Genomic DNA, 15742 nt, shown 5'->3' with positions numbered 1-15742 from the left:
AGCCTATAGTTCGGCTTTAGCTTCTAACTATCTTTGTCTTTTTAACCTGTTGTTGCTGCTGAGTCAGTTTGACATCCTGGATATATCCTTCAAACACAGACTGTAGACCCCTCTGTCTGCTTCTCTCTGGAATCACTCTTTCATTTTTACAAAAATATGATAATATTTCTTCAGGGAGTGCAGTTAGTTACAGTGTGGGCTCCATGCTGCTGTCTCGTGTCTCACCTTGAATCCATATGGACAGGTGCAGTGGTAGGATCCAGTAGCATCAGAGACACAGGTGCCATTGTTTTGGCAGGGTGCTGCCAGGCAGGGGGCGCACTTCGACATCAGGCTGATATCTACTGGACCTGAGCAAGATAACACAAACAGAAGAAGATGAGAGGGGAAGGAGAAGGAGGGGAAAGGGGGGATGAAGATAAGGAGACAGAAATGGAGCAAGTGTCAAAGGCAAAGACATACATATTTAGTCACACTGTACGAAATGGCGCTCCTACAGACTTCATTTAATGGATGGTGTGCTAAGAAAAGGCCTTACAGGATAAGAAAAGTAAGAGCTTAGGAGAGCAATAAATGTGATTTGTTTCAGAGGCAGGGGCATGTAGAAGCAAGAGGAAGAGGAAGAGAGGGTTTGATTCAGTGTGATGATGTAACAAGAGTGTGATCTCAGCACCTGAGTCACAGTCCACTTTATACTCTGACTTTCTTTTGGAAAATCTGCTCCAACGATTCTTCTAACGTACATGCACCGCAAACTTTGCCCCTGTGTTACAGTTTCTTTGTACAGGATCACGGTTTTCAAGATGTACTCTTCTCCTGTGTGTGAAAAGTCCACTTTTAAATTCTCTTTCCCTCTGGTCTGTAACCAGGGGAGCCCCGGGGCAGGTAATGTTCGAGGTCGGCTGCTGCTGTAGTCTATTCTGTACCACTGAAATACAGCTGAGGGGACCGAGATGTTTTTGTTGCTTATTCTTTATCTACAAACATTGGCAATTCCCTTTCAGAAAATAGTGTGTTGTATCACTGACCGAGCTGATCCAACAGCACAAACAACCTCACACACCATTTTAAAGCAATAGACCTTGATACATAAAGGCTTGATTGTCTGGCAACTTAGTTTTCAGAAATAAGAAAATGTAACAACAGTGCAACAACTGCTATATTTATATTTACACAAACACCCTGAGGTAACTCAAAGTGGCTCACTCAGAATAATATGATTAGCTTTAAAGCCCTTCTCTCCTAATCTCAGCAGTTTGTTGCCTTCCAGCCTGAAAATGTATCTGAGGTGCATTCAATATCTCAATATACGTAACTTGTTTAAAAAGAGACAATCTCATTTAGTGCTCTGAAGAGGTGGAAGGACCGCACAGAAGGTCCTGATATGAACAGCAGACGTTTAATTTCTTCCACACTGCTGGAGCCACTCCCAGCATGCACTGGGTGAGAGGCAGGTTATACCCATAGGAACAAAATGACAGTAAAATGGACATTCCCATTTAAATAAACGTAGCAGTATGGTCACACTGGTGGCCATTTTGTTGGTGGGCCAATTTCTGTATAAATAAACCGCAGCAAGTTGTGAACTAGCTGAGGTGAGGTTTTGCAGTAACGACCAAACGAGCAGTGGAGTAGTAAATTTTCAAAAGAGCAATCTCTTACTTTTGTAATATTACCGTAACTGTTATTTCCCTGCGTTTTATTTTGTTTCTACCAAGTCTGAATGAAGTGTGTTTTACGATAAGTTAACAAGGCAATTAAGCTGATGTTAGTATTAGTCCAGTGAAAGGCAGAAACTTGGATTGGTGTACTGTTGTATCTCTCTGTTCAATAAGGAGTGTGGGTGTATGAATAGGCCAAAACTGAGTTCTTAAACTAGTGAGTGTGATAGGGCTGAAACCATTGCTTAAGTAACTCAAATAATTCGATCACGAAAAAGCTTTGAGGCAAATTATTTGCCTCGAGGCTTCGTTAATCCAGTACAACTCTACAGTGCGCTGGGTTTTGCATGGATGGTTGTTTCTTTTGCAAAACACGCTTCTGTTACTTTCACCTTTTATAATGTACGCAGCTGTAACATGGATGTGAAGCGTGGATTGCACAACAATGGAGGTAGAGGGACAAGAAAAGAGCGAGAGACATGCCAAAAAAAATGACAGAAATTGTCAAGGGTGTGGGCAAAACGGAGTAAGTATACTGGAATAGCATGTTCTCAGTGCTACAACAAAACATCCCATGTATGCCGAGCAGATGCGACACAACAAGGAAACGTAAACGCCATGTTTAATGCATTTAACATTAATCAGTGATTACTAGCTGAGATTCATTACACATGTAAAGAACGCACGTGTATTATGGCTTTATAATGGATGATTAATAACAGAAATCAATGTGGTGGCTAACGTTACCTGGCGATGTATCATGTGTACTAGCTAGGTTTTGCTAGAGAAAAGAGCAACACACGGAAAATAAATTGCTGTAGTGAATTTGTTAAAGCCTTAGCTTCATTCATGTTATGTTAGTCACACACACACACATTAACACACGTGCACCCCTCAATCAATCCCAGACACACACACACACAGTAGAAAACCACACAAAGCACAAATCAAGTACAGCAAGTATATTAATTTGGACTGCAGTAAGTAGAGTCAGCAGGTGTAAGGCACCCCTTGACCACAGTGAATAAGTCTAAACTACCCAGTCATAGACACTTAAAGTATGATAACTATGAAGTCCAAGTAATACATATCAATAACAAAAATTAGTTATACTCTTAAGTTGCAGAGTCGTAGTTTGAACAGCTTTGTGCAGAGGGTTCCACCATGTTCAACTGAGCAAGTGCTCATTTCTCTCATTTCAGAGACTTTTATTGTTTTCTCTCTTATATATTACTCTCGTCCTTAAATAAAGCTAAAGTAATTTAATGAAAACACGCAGTATTTCTTATCATATTGCTCGATTAATCGCCAGAATAATCAATAGAATACTTGATTACAAAAGAATCGATTGCCGCAGCCCTAGAGTGTGACACATTTTACGTCCTCACTGACGTGTGTTGTCACCGCAACAACTAATAACACCATTTTCTTTTATACCAGACAAATGACCACAGCAAACAGCTAGGTATCCTTTCATATTCACATTCACTTTAAGACCAATGGGCTATTTAAAGTTTATGATTTTCATAATGTTTTACCCCAGTGTCATCTTGGTGTTAGGCAGCTACACTCGCCCCTGGTCTGCAACGCACATAAGCACGTAAATATAAAAGCATTGGCAGCCCTCCTCACCTCAAGCACTGAAACTCACCCTGAGACCGAATAAAAGTCCAACTATTGGCCAGCAGACTGCCTGAAGACAAAACCCAGACCAGTGGAAGGGAAGTAAATCACACAGATTTACATGCCTTCCACTGGTGTGGCTTTTCCACTGGAACGCTACAAGGTCAAGGATAATATACTTCAACAATCTCAGCAAGTAAAAGGATCAAGCTTCTTGAAAATCAGGACTTTGTTGAGATAATGTGAACGCAGTGGAATAGACATAACTATTCATGTACTGTAGAAAGAGTCGAAACACAGAACTGATTTAAGTCATATTGACGTGATTTTTGCCGCCACTAATCCCTATTTAAATCACCTTTCTTTGTACTAATCTGACTGAATCCAGGGATTAATCCAGAGCTAAAACAGGTCAGCGCTGATATTTATGGACACTGAATATACAGCTGGTGGTAAGGAAACAAAAGGAAAGCAGAATAAAGAGGAGACTATTCACCTTTGCACTGAAATCTGTTGAGAGGTGTGGTGAGCAGCAGCCTGTCAGCCATGTCAGGAGGTCCAGTACAACGAGCAATGCCTATAAAAACAACACCATACTTTACAACTTGTCTTCTACACTGCAGAATGTACATAACAGAAAATTTAAGGTATTTAAACAGCATCTTAATGGTGATTCTTCTTCTTACCAGGCTCTTTGAAGCCAGCCTTGACCCACTGAGAGAGCCAACGTAGGTCGCAGTTACAGTACAGTGGGTTGGCACCAAGAGCCCTACACACACACACACACACACACACGATTAAAAGTATATCCACGGCACCTGCATTGAAGACACACAAAGATATATGGAGCTGCACTTACAGGTGGGACAGGGAGGTGAGGTGGTTGAAAGCTCCTTCGGGTATGGTTGAAAGGTCGTTACCATGGAGAGTGCTGGAGGAGAGAGAAAGAGAAGTGTATATAAATATTAAACACTAAACTGACCTTGTTACAAATTCAAGAGTCACTGTCTGACCCATTTAATTCTAATTTGTAGTTTAATTAATTTAATTAAGTAGTCTTTATATTCACATTTTTGCAACAAGGAGAAAAATGTCAAACAGCATTTTGACCTTTGACCTCAGCCCAAAATACTGCTAATTATTTCTGCTACTTATACTTACAATCATACTACGACCTTAGACTGTGTAATATAATGGAAATAACATGGTAATGTCATCCACTTATTTGTGAACTCTAGCTCTGAAGTCTCGAGTTTGGCATTTTGGTTGTCGCCATCTTGGATTTTTGGAGCCAAATGTGACCCAAGGTGACCACATTTTGCCTAGAGGGTGGGGCTGTAGAGGGGCTAGGGGTGGATCTGACTGATTAGCTGAGGTTGACGGCTTGCATACAGCCCACTCAAAGCAGCTGCACCCTCAATTATGCATAATTTTAAGCCTTGATCAAATTTATATGGGTCTGTTACATAAAAATTAGCCCCCATACAGCTGTCATGACGGGGGAAATTAGCTATGAAGACCAAAACTATGGGGACTGACTCACGTTTGGAGCCAGCCTCATGTGGCCAATTGAGGAACTGCAGTTTTTGGAATTTTGGAATGTTGGTGAAAATTCTCAGTCCAGGTCATGGTAACCATAAGTGCAATATCATAGGCAACTGGACTTGCTTGAGTTTCTTGAGGACGTTTCGCCTCTCATCCAAGAGGCTTCTTCAGGTACAGAGTCGCAGACTTTGAACTCCATATGGGTGTGAACCCTTACAGAGTCATTGAAGTTGTGAGTCGTTGACCCACCCTGGCCGGCTTGCTCAACAACTCACAAGTGACCTCAACGACTCTGTAAGGGTTCACACCCACTCAGTGTTTAAAGCCTGCAACTCTGCACCAGTCCGTTAGAACTGAAGAAGCTTCTTGGCTTAGAGGCGAAATGTCTTCAAGACACTCAAGCAAGTCCAGTTGCCTACAACTCAGCACTTATGATTGGCATTGGGTCACTTTTCAGCCCTGAAGGTTGCTGCTTGACTGACTAATGCTGCCACTATAACTTCTACTACTACTGTACTTACATTAACAAAGCTTCAAGTATGAACTGACAGGTCTATTGAGAATGTGAAGCTGACATCACACCATTTTAATTATTTTGGGACAGTGGTCAAACCACCATGTTTGGTAAAAGAAGTCACAATAAACAACATAGGTCCATATGACTTGGCAGCTCAAGGCTGGGTAACAGACCCCAGTGCACTCAGGCTGTTCTTGTGCACTGTTCTACGAAAAACCAAAGTTCGTACATATCCCACTTAATCACAAGCCAGTAATTTGTGCATGATCCACATATTTGGGAGTGCTGCGATCACATGACTGATGCATTTATGGGAGTAAAGAAAGAAGTGGTTCATTAGGAGGCAGGTTGGGGTGGTGGATGGGTCACAAAGGTGGGACATTTAACTTTGAGTCATTTTAAGCTACGTTATCACCATGATTCTCTTCCTAATCCTAACCTATGTAACTTTACATTAATGTGTAACTTTACATTAAGTTACATAACGTCATACGTGGGGTGCTAACTTGTAGGATATCATATGAACCCTTGTATGAGGACACATTGATGCACTGCCTCCACATTGTAAACCACACACTGTTTGGGACTTATACTCTGGTAACAGAGATAAGCATGTACCTCACAAGATGGCGCCCCTGTCCCACACGGGGCAATGCACCTTCACATACTCTTTATTTAGATCCAAATGGTGAAGCTGCATTTAAGGCTTACCCGTAGATGACAGCACTCATGACTAATTTTACAATGAATATCTAAACAAACCTAGCGTCTCATAGCCATCACATCTGAGGTAAATGGAAGTGACAGCCGAGCTGCCTAATACTAGATTTTCAGCAGACTAATACACCAACCCTGACTAGCTGCATGCTAAATTATTTAAATTATTTGTGGTTCCTCAGCCGCAGACACACCATCATCCCCTTCTATAATGGAAAATAAATAAAATATTTATGAAAGAATAACACAAAATAAACAGAAAGCTTATTTTCATCGTCGGCCAATAAAGCTAGTCCTGGTCTCTGAATGGAATATAAACAGTCTCATATGGTCATCAGGCAGACTAAAGTGTGTGTGTGTGTGTGTGTGTGTGTGTGTGTGTGTGTGTGTGTGTGTGTATGCGTGGTCGCGTGTGTGTATGTGTAAGAAATCTTCGTGTCAAAGGGACAGACTGCAGGCTGTGATGTGTATCGGTGTGAGCATGTGCATTTCTGTTTTGTGCCTTTGGGTTTTTGTGCACGTGTTTGTGTGTGTGTCAGAAACTTTTGTCTCCAAGGGCTCAGAGACTGCAGAGTGTGTGTGTGTGTGTGTGTCCTTTGTGTCTCGCCATTTGAGTGTGTTGCCTGCTGGATATAAGTTCACATTCCATTAGAGCGAAGGGCTGTAGCAGGGGACAGCTATCAAACCACCACTATTGGAAAAGCGTGTGTGTGGTGTGTACATGTGTGTGTGTGTGTTTGTGCGTGTGTGTGCATAATTCAGTGTGTGCACCAGAGTGTGCAGCTGTGCATGCAAGTGTAGAAGCTTGTGTGTGTGCTTAACGTCTGCGTATCTGTGCAACTTTTTACATGTTTGTGTGCATCACTGCGTGTGTGTGTGTGTGTGTGCATCTATGTACGGTGGTCTAACAGCCCCCGCGTAAGGCTGGCCCAGAGGGGGTTGTGGGTAATGAGGAAGTGACAGTGATGGCTGCCTGGCAACCAGTTGCTACGCGGGGGCAGAGAGGGATCAGTCCCCACGGCAACATCAACTAAAATGAAAGGAAGAAAGGAGGGAAGAAACAAAAAAGCGATAACTAAACTTCTGCAAGGTGAAAGCCTCGTAAGAGATACAGTCAATATACAGAGAAAAGGCCAGAAACAAAGAGGGAGAGACACTGAGTTTTTCTGTCTGAACAAACTATGGTGGCCATAGTCCAGGAAGAAATGTCCACGGAGAGTAATTTGAGGTAAAAGTAGCAGGACTCTGATCATTATTTCTTGTTGGCAGGGCTTGACTTGAACATCATTTGTAATGTATGTGGAATTCTATCTGTAAATCTCTACCTTCTGATTTTTAAATCAACAGTATTAAGTAACTTTAATCAGACTGGCACATATGGGTACTTTAAAAACATCAAGGCCACACCACTATCTGGGGAACTGAAAACCAAAGACATCCTTTACACCTTGCATTAAAATGCATCTTGTATGATTTAACCTTACATAAATATGTCTGGTTTTAACGTGTGTCTACAGTGTCCGCATTGAGATTGAGATTAAGATCCGATCACTCGGTCGAGGCCCAGCAGGACTAACCACCGCATCTGGGGGGTCAGGGCCTTTTTCATTGCTGCTCTCACCCTCTGGCACTCACTCCCTAAAGACAGCAGAGACTCCCCCCTAACTCTTCACCTTCAAGAAAACCCTCAAAACACACCTTTTCAAAACTGCCTACAACCTCTAAAATCACTGTACTTTGCTCTTTCTGCATCATTTCCCCCTAAACCTCCATTTTTTAAAATTTTTTGTTTGCTGTTGTTGTTCTCTGTAAATTGTCTTTGAGTATCCAGAAAAGCACTATATAAATCCAGTGAACTATTATTTTTATTAGTCCAAATGGGGCCTCAATCCCATCTGTCAACAACTTTTATAATCAGAAAGAAAAAGTCTTCATTATTGAAAAAAAAAAAAAATACAATTACAGAGGGCGGGCAATCATAAAATTTGTGTATTTTCAGAGACAATATTGGCGAAAAGAAGAAAACAAATAATCAAAAAAAAAAAATCTTTGCTGGTCCATTTTCCTTGCTGTATACATCAGAGCCCGTCAGGAAGAACAGCAAGGTCGATGAGGATGAAACAGGCCTGCCTGATTTTTAAGATTGTGACCAATTGGAATACATTACAGGTGAGAGAGAAGGCAGAGCCCCCACTGCCATACTGGTTTGCAACAGCTGTGCCTGGTGCCCATGCAGTTGTTGTTCTTCTTTGATTGAAAACGCATTCCCATTTACACTTGTGTTTAATGTGGTCACAATGCGTCTCTGACCACCTCTGGAGATGATTGGGATCGGATCACAATCTGCCAGGCTCCCACTCAACCTAACGTCAGCTATCCATCAGTCGTAACTGTCACCAGCATCATTTAGACTTTTACCACACTGACAGCAAATATTCACTCATCTCTTGTGCCTCAGATCTCAGTGTGAAAGCTTTGGTTAACCCACTACACAACCGCTTTCCAGCATTTTCCTTTTTCTCTCCTGATGTGACAGTGGGTAGATGACGCAATGCAGGTCCAGTCTATAGCCTGGAGCCAAAGCCCATTGCAGGGAACAAATTGGAGATCAGCATTTTTGGATTTATTGTTGGTGCAACCAGCTTCACAGCAACTCTTCAGCATCAAACATGTTTGTGTTAAGTAGATGTTGGGAGACATGTTTCAACATTGTCCGTTTGCATTGTTGCCGTCTACACGGGACGCTGGATTATTCCCGTTACTGTTCACCACTGTACCATTGAAACAGAGCTTTAAGACTTTCACACCACCGTGTAGAGAGTAGAAGATGTTGCAAACAATCCCTACTATAAACTATTAAATAAAGCAAAAAAGCAAAAGTGGCAGCATTGTCTTTTCATTACACAACACCAGGGATTATAGATAATAAAGTCTTTACTTTTGAGAGCCACTAGCTCTTGGAACAACAAGGCTGGTTAAATAATAAATAACCAAAATAAATAAATAACTTTTTTTCTGTTTCCTGTGGTGTTTTTTGTGATCACTTTATTGTATAAAAAATAATCCTTGCGTGGGTAACAGACAATACTGGAAAGACTTGGTGTATGGGATCTTTTCTGTTCATCTGAATGCGCTTTTACATCTGGCTCTCCCGTCTACAACGGGTCGGACGCACCCTCGTTGAGGACTTGGCTCAGATTCCAGAGTTACTCTCTTATCCTGAAGCCTCCTTCAGGAATCTGATCCCGTTTGATTCGGTGGTGGAAACCTTTTGCGACCGCATGCCTTTGCTGACGTCGACCCCAGCAGGATTCGAACCCTAGACCTTCCGCATGGAAGACGAGTGCTCTGACCATCTTTTCTGTTCATCAATGGAGAAATTTCATTCACCTCCATCATACTGGGTTGGAGGTGCAAATCTCAGAGGTAGATATCAGTAAAAGGTATGAGGTTTCGTGTGCATTTTAAGAGTTCACACTAGGGATGTTCTGATACCATTTTTTCCTTACTGATTCCTATGCTTTTGTATCAGTATATCCATTGCATTAAATACAAGAAGAACAGCTGTATACTACTAACCCAGTGTGGCTGTGGCATGGCAACAACACTGTATACCATGGCTCTGGTTAAACCCTACACTGGTGGGACTTTCCAGTGTAAAATATGCCAAATCACTGACATTTTGGTAACAGATGACGTAATGCTGTTTACGAGGAAATCAATTCTTCCTCACTCCTTTAAAACAGTAATTGCCAGTGGTTCCACAATCAACTCTTTAAGTAGGGTTTAAAGTGGCGAAGAAGAGCTGAGTTCCAGGAAAACTGACGTTTCATGCAGGTGTCAAACTATAAAGCAGATTAATAAATACATGATGTTAGATTGGTGCATAGACTTGCCTACTCACGGATACCCATCCAGTGTTTCAGGCAGTATCGGAGGCATTTCTGATTCGAGGAAGGTCTCGGAATGACTACCTAACATTTATTCATTCATTTTCTGTAACCGCTTATCCTGTAAGGCGTCACAGGGGGCTGGAGCCTATCCCGGCTGACATTGGGTGAGAGGCGTGGTACACCCTGGGCAGATCGCCGGACTATCACAGGGCCTAACCTACCTAACCCCCCTGAAAATCTTGTTTCTGCTGACATCCAGTGATTTCACTTCTCACCTTGCTGCAGTGATGCACAGGTGTACCGTTGGACCCTGTGATGTCACTGCTGGTGGAAATTTTCAATTCAAAATGCAACATATGGCACCGTTAAGAAACCTGAGTGAATTCTGCCATTACTGAGCATCGGAGGTGTGTGCAGCTGCTCGCATGTGTGTGAGAGGATGGTCAGACAGCGATGTTCACGTGTACATTGTGCATGTGCGCGTGTCACTTTGTGAGACAGAGGGTGGACAACCAGATGGATGACTGAGAGAAACAGAGGCTGGAGGTCGATTCATCAAACACAACACTGGGCGGAGAGAGAGACGGAGACACAGAGAGGGAGACAGAGTGAAGGGACAGGGGGAGAGAGAGAGGCCAGAGCATGCAGATAGAGAGGGAGTATTAAAGAGGAGATGAGAGATTGTCACTTTTATCTTTTTTAGTACCCTGAAACAACAAATGATTGGGTGGCTGCGACTCATTTTGTGACTGGGTCTTAACGTGGCACTCGGCCCTGGCACCAGGGGAGTGATTAAACTTTGATTTAGCTCTGTACAACAACTAGCGAAGGGGAGTGTTGAATATTGAATCCACTGCGGCACTTAAAGATGAAGCTCGCTACTCACAGCAGGCGAAGTGACTTGAGCCCGTCGAAGGCATGGACCGGGATGCAGCGGATCTGGTTATAACTCAGGATGCTGGAAGACAGAGGACATGAGCAAGGTCACAAGACTTAGTTTATGACTCAGGATGGTGTTTTTCCACAGTATTATTTTCTTGGCTGTACGCATTTCAAATGGTTTTTTTCTTGTGTTTCAGTCTACATCCCTCGATACATAAAAATTAATGTAGAGGGACTAATATAAAGAGATAAAAAAGAGGGAAGATATGAGAGGTGACACAGCAGATTTTGGCTTATACAATAACTTAGCACAGAACCAGTTACCGCTGTGGGTTAAGCAAAGGGAAATAAACAAGACGGCCACATCTGAAATGAAGCAGAAAAAGTATTCAGAGGTTAAAAAGTGCCAGAGGCAAAGCTGAAGCTCCAACACCACAGGTATTTTCTCTCTCTTAAAACTGCAAATGAACCAAAAATTAAGTTTAGTAATGAATGAAGGTGAGGGAAACACTTGTGGACAGAATTCTGATCAGGGTCAAATGAGATGAAGTTGGCTATTTCAGTGCGCTATCATCATTTTAAACATTATTAAGTCAGATAATGATCCTTGTGTAAAAAGCTGACTGTTGCTCTCTGATCACCCTTAAGACAACAGCAGCCTCCAACACTGGATCTCAGCACTTTTTCTTTTGGCTCCTGATGCTCTTCAATTAATGTCCATGTGAAACAGAAGTTAGAGTGTCTTTAGTTTCCGTATTGTGACGTATTTCGGACTGCTGGCTCCACACACACACCTCCCTCGTCTTAGGTCAGGAGGTGGATGAGGGGGTGTTGGATGAATTAGCGATCTGCTGCATTGTTTGGAATTGGAAACAAAGGTTTTGCTCACAAACATCTCCTCCTATCTCTCTCCATATCGCTCTGTTAGCTACCACAACCCACAAACAGTGACGTGTGGTTTTATATAGCCAGTGTGGCTAGCTTGTCGCTCAAAGTACCAGTTTGTTGGACAAAGTTTTGTAAATGCTCCTGAGTGCAGGACAAGTCATCAAACATTTGAAATTGTTTACGTGGTTTCATAGAACGAGGAAAGACAGATGTAAAAATACTGATTTTCTTGACATATATTTGTCATATAACAAGAGCTAAATGATCTGTTAACGCAGGCACACAGGATTAAAACTGGGAAAATGTATTTTTCATTTCATGAGGACTTTAAGTAATGCTTAATCATTATTAATGATTATCAAGAGGGCTCAATGTGTCTCAGAAGAAAGAGGAAAAACCCAAATTCTTTCTCATCTCCAACTGCAGGTTAACAACTGGCGTAGAAGTTGGAGAAAAGAGCCTAACAACCAATAAATCAACAGATTAAGAAAATCCAATGTGGAAAAAGAAACACTCTCCTCCACCTATACCTCTTCAACTCTTGGCAAGGTGTGCTTGAGCAAGGCATTTAACTCAGCAAGTGTTCCACTGATGCTATCTGTGGGCTAACAGTAGAAGCCTGTGGTTGCGCTGGGCAGCTCCCAGGCGTGAATGAGTGCAATTCTATGAAATATAAAACTAGGCGTTGCTGGAAAAGAGCAAATGTACTTTCCCTGGACACACAAAATCCTCTAAGTTGATGTAAAATCCATGTGATAGATAAGGTAGATTAGCTAAAGGCAAAAAAAGAGACTAAGTTAGCAATAAAAGGAATTTGTATGTACGACAGAATGGCAGTAAAGAGCTGAAGAGAGGGGAATTTAAGAGGAGCTAAAGCAGCTTATTATCCAATAGGTTCATTTAGTGAGTGGCGGAAAAGCGAAAGGATAGATTTGAGAAGTTTTAGGAAGAAACAGGAAGACAGGAAAGCCAGATACCACATGAATATGTAAAGAGGAAGATGATAAAGCTTGGAATAAGACAGAGGAGAGAACAGGAGAGGAGCGAGAGGAGTGTGGCAATATTTGGGGTAAAAGGAGGACAGAGGAGGAAAAACTGGAGGGAGAGGAGTAAGAAAGATGAAATGACAATGGTAGAGAAAGATGAAGATACAGAAAAAAATGGGAGAGAAAAGAAAAAGGAAACTATGAAGAAAAAAGGGAGGAGAGAAGAGGGCGATTAATCAACGTTAAGAGAAGAAAACACTGATTTATCTTGCGGCTTTTAACCTCACACACACACAAAACCCATCAAGACATGGGCGGGGGTGTGTGCATTCATGACTAGGTGTGTGCGTGTTGCCATGGTAACTCACAGTGTGGCCAGTTGAGTCATGTTGCTGAAGGTGAAGGGGGCCAATGTGCTGATGCTGTTGTTGCTCAGGTCCCTGTGTGGATACAAGCATACAGTAAATGCACACAGACAAATACACACATGACAGAACACGCTGAGCAGATGCATGTTTCTAAACTGTCTGCGTGAGGATATGTGTATTCTGTTCAAGGTCATGGGAGAGGTACATACACCAGTGACAGCTGCTTCAGGCCTGCCAGCTCCTTGGGCACAGATGTCAGCATATTACCCTCCAGGTAACTGCAAGGGAAGGTGCATAGTTAATGCAGAATATATTACATATATACATTTAGATACAAAATAGGCCTGTGGGGGTGAGAAAATTGAAATATAGCACATCAGTTTTGCAACTTTTGTCATATTACTGCAGGTGATGGAGGATGTGAAAGGCAGATGAGCAGAGTGGGGGATGAGTTTGAGTTGTGCTGGTAGAAACAGACCTCAAATCTACCTTTTTATAGCATATCTGCATGAACCAGAGGAGTATGGTGTATTTTACATTCACTCAGCTGTGTGCTATGTGAATGTGATCAGCTACAAACTTAACAGAGTAAGAATAAAACAAATAGTTCAGACTTGGTAAATACTTTTGTTTCCTTTCGTCGACAGATGAGAAGATCAATCCCACTTGGCTACAGCTGAGCGAGGGCCCGTGGCGTATTAGCTTAGCTTAGCATAGCAATAAGACTGGAAACAGGGGCAAACAGCTAGCACGGCTCCTTCCAAAGTTCAAAACAAAAGTTTATCCATCCACCCACTACTTCTGTGCAGGAGCTCCGATGGTTGCCTGGCAACCTCACAGTGACCACAAGACTCCTCTGGCTGTTGTTGGTCATAAAATAACTGCAGCATATAACTCGCTGTAAAAACCACAAGTTGTCTTTTTTGTTGGAGAGCAGATTTTTAAAAGTAAAATTGTGTTGCGAGCTTCACAAGTGTTGGCATGCATATCCTTTAACTTTAAATAGAGCCAAGCCAGATGTGACCACCTGCATTCAGTCTTAATGCTAAGCTCATGGATGGATTACTGAATGGGCCTAACAGGCACATTTCCCAGGGGCCCAAAGTGTCAGAGGCCCCCAGGCCTTCAACCTGCAAAATGTCACTCAAATTAACATGTAGAGATGCAAAGCAACTGCAAAGAGAGACACACAGCTACAGATGGGTACAAAATTTCCACCAGGAGATACCAAACCGCAAAAATATGCATAATAACTACAAAAACATTCAGCAAAAAAAGAAAGAAAAAAAAAGAGGCAAGCCCACTGCAGATTCTGTGTGTCCTGCTCCTTTGTAGGAGAGGTGAAGGGAGTTTTTGCTTATCTGTGCAGTTGGATCCATTAGCCCCGTTTCCACCAAACACTTTCAGTATGGTACCTTTGGATCCAAAAGTAACCCTTCAGACATGGTACCTAGACCCTAGCGTTGTCACCACAAACAGTACTTTTAAATGTGGGCGGGGTTGTTGCCACTCACTGCTTCATCACTGTATTTCCTTCTTTATCAGTCTGCACCTTGTTTATCGTCCACAGAACGAGGCTGCATGCCAACATTTTCAGAACAAAATAGTACAGGCTGCAGTGAGAGTCTTTCCCCATGGGATATTTAAAAATAGTGGTTTGTGCATTTAGTCCTTCTCAGGCAAGCTCAGGGGTTTAGTGTTGCTGTAGCCCTCAGGAACGATGCACCACAACGCTTTTTTTTTTCCTCTGAGTGAGGATTAGAATATATACAGTTCACATACCCCGATCTAAATTAATATAAATATAAAGGCTTGAAGATCCACACTATATTGAAGGTGCTGATGGATTCACGTGATTCATGCATTGAGTAACATTACAAGTTAGCGCTCCACCTTGAAAGTCGCCGGCAGTCAGCCCACTGAATTAACTTGTTTTTTTATCTTTCAGTCTACAGCTGCTGCAAGAGGCAGCAAAACATCCTTTCATTTTATAGTTACAGTTTACTAATAAAACTCTCCACAGTATGAACAGTGGTTACATGAGCCTCAAAACCAGCCACAGCTCGGCCCTGAGCAGAGTGACCGTCCTCTATTGACCAATCAACAGACTGCAGTGTTCACAGCTCCACCTTTTAGTACCAGATCTGTGTGCTAGGTACCCCAACTGAATGGGGACCGTAAAGTACGGTTCCATTGGTACCATCCACAACTTTTCACAGTACAAACAGGAAAAAAAAGTGTGCCGAACTGAACTGAACCGTACTGCTCAGTGGAAACGGGGCTGCTGTCTCATAGTCTGCACACTAAGCTAAATGCCCCGCTCCTGTAGCTCCATGCTTACAGACATGAAAGTGACATGTTCTCATCTAACGCTCGGCAAAAAAGTGAACACATGTATTTCCCAAAATGAAGGTCTGTTCCTTTAAACAAAGAGCAAAGCTAAATATTTGTTCGACAAGACCAAGATCCCATCTTTAAAGGGCCAGTGTGTAAAATGGGTTGAAAACAGTGACATCAGTGGTCAAATTCTAGATTGCAGGGCTCACTCGCTCACCCCTCCCGTCGGGTAAATGACGGTGGCCTCGTAGGGACAAAAAGCCTTGCGCACGAGTTTTTCAGGAGTAGGTCTATCTAGCGACGAGGTGAATGTTTATTTAGAAAT

The 15742-nt window shown here is 42.4% G+C and overlaps 1 protein-coding gene across 2 annotated transcripts in view; it reads right to left on the bottom strand.

Annotated features, from left to right (window-relative positions):
* Positions 1–15742, bottom strand: part of slit3 (slit homolog 3 (Drosophila)) — a 346116-nt gene that overhangs the window by 40783 nt on the left and 289591 nt on the right. For both annotated transcript variants that reach the window (XM_050043123.1, XM_050043124.1), the window contains 7 exons: positions 13290–13358; positions 13081–13152; positions 10843–10914; positions 4144–4215; positions 3971–4053; positions 3781–3861; positions 226–350 (listed from right to left, as the gene is read on the bottom strand). In XM_050043123.1, coding sequence (XP_049899080.1) covers positions 226–350; positions 3781–3861; positions 3971–4053; positions 4144–4215; positions 10843–10914; positions 13081–13152; positions 13290–13358 — 574 coding nt within the window. The remainder of the gene's footprint in view (positions 1–225; positions 351–3780; positions 3862–3970; positions 4054–4143; positions 4216–10842; positions 10915–13080; positions 13153–13289; positions 13359–15742) is intronic.

The sequence above is a fragment of the Epinephelus moara genome, chromosome 4 (assembly GCF_006386435.1).
Source record: "Epinephelus moara isolate mb chromosome 4, YSFRI_EMoa_1.0, whole genome shotgun sequence".
NCBI lineage: Eukaryota > Metazoa > Chordata > Actinopteri > Perciformes > Serranidae > Epinephelus > Epinephelus moara.
Note: the sequence above shows the minus strand (reverse complement) of the source record. Positions and strands in the feature narration are given on the sequence as shown.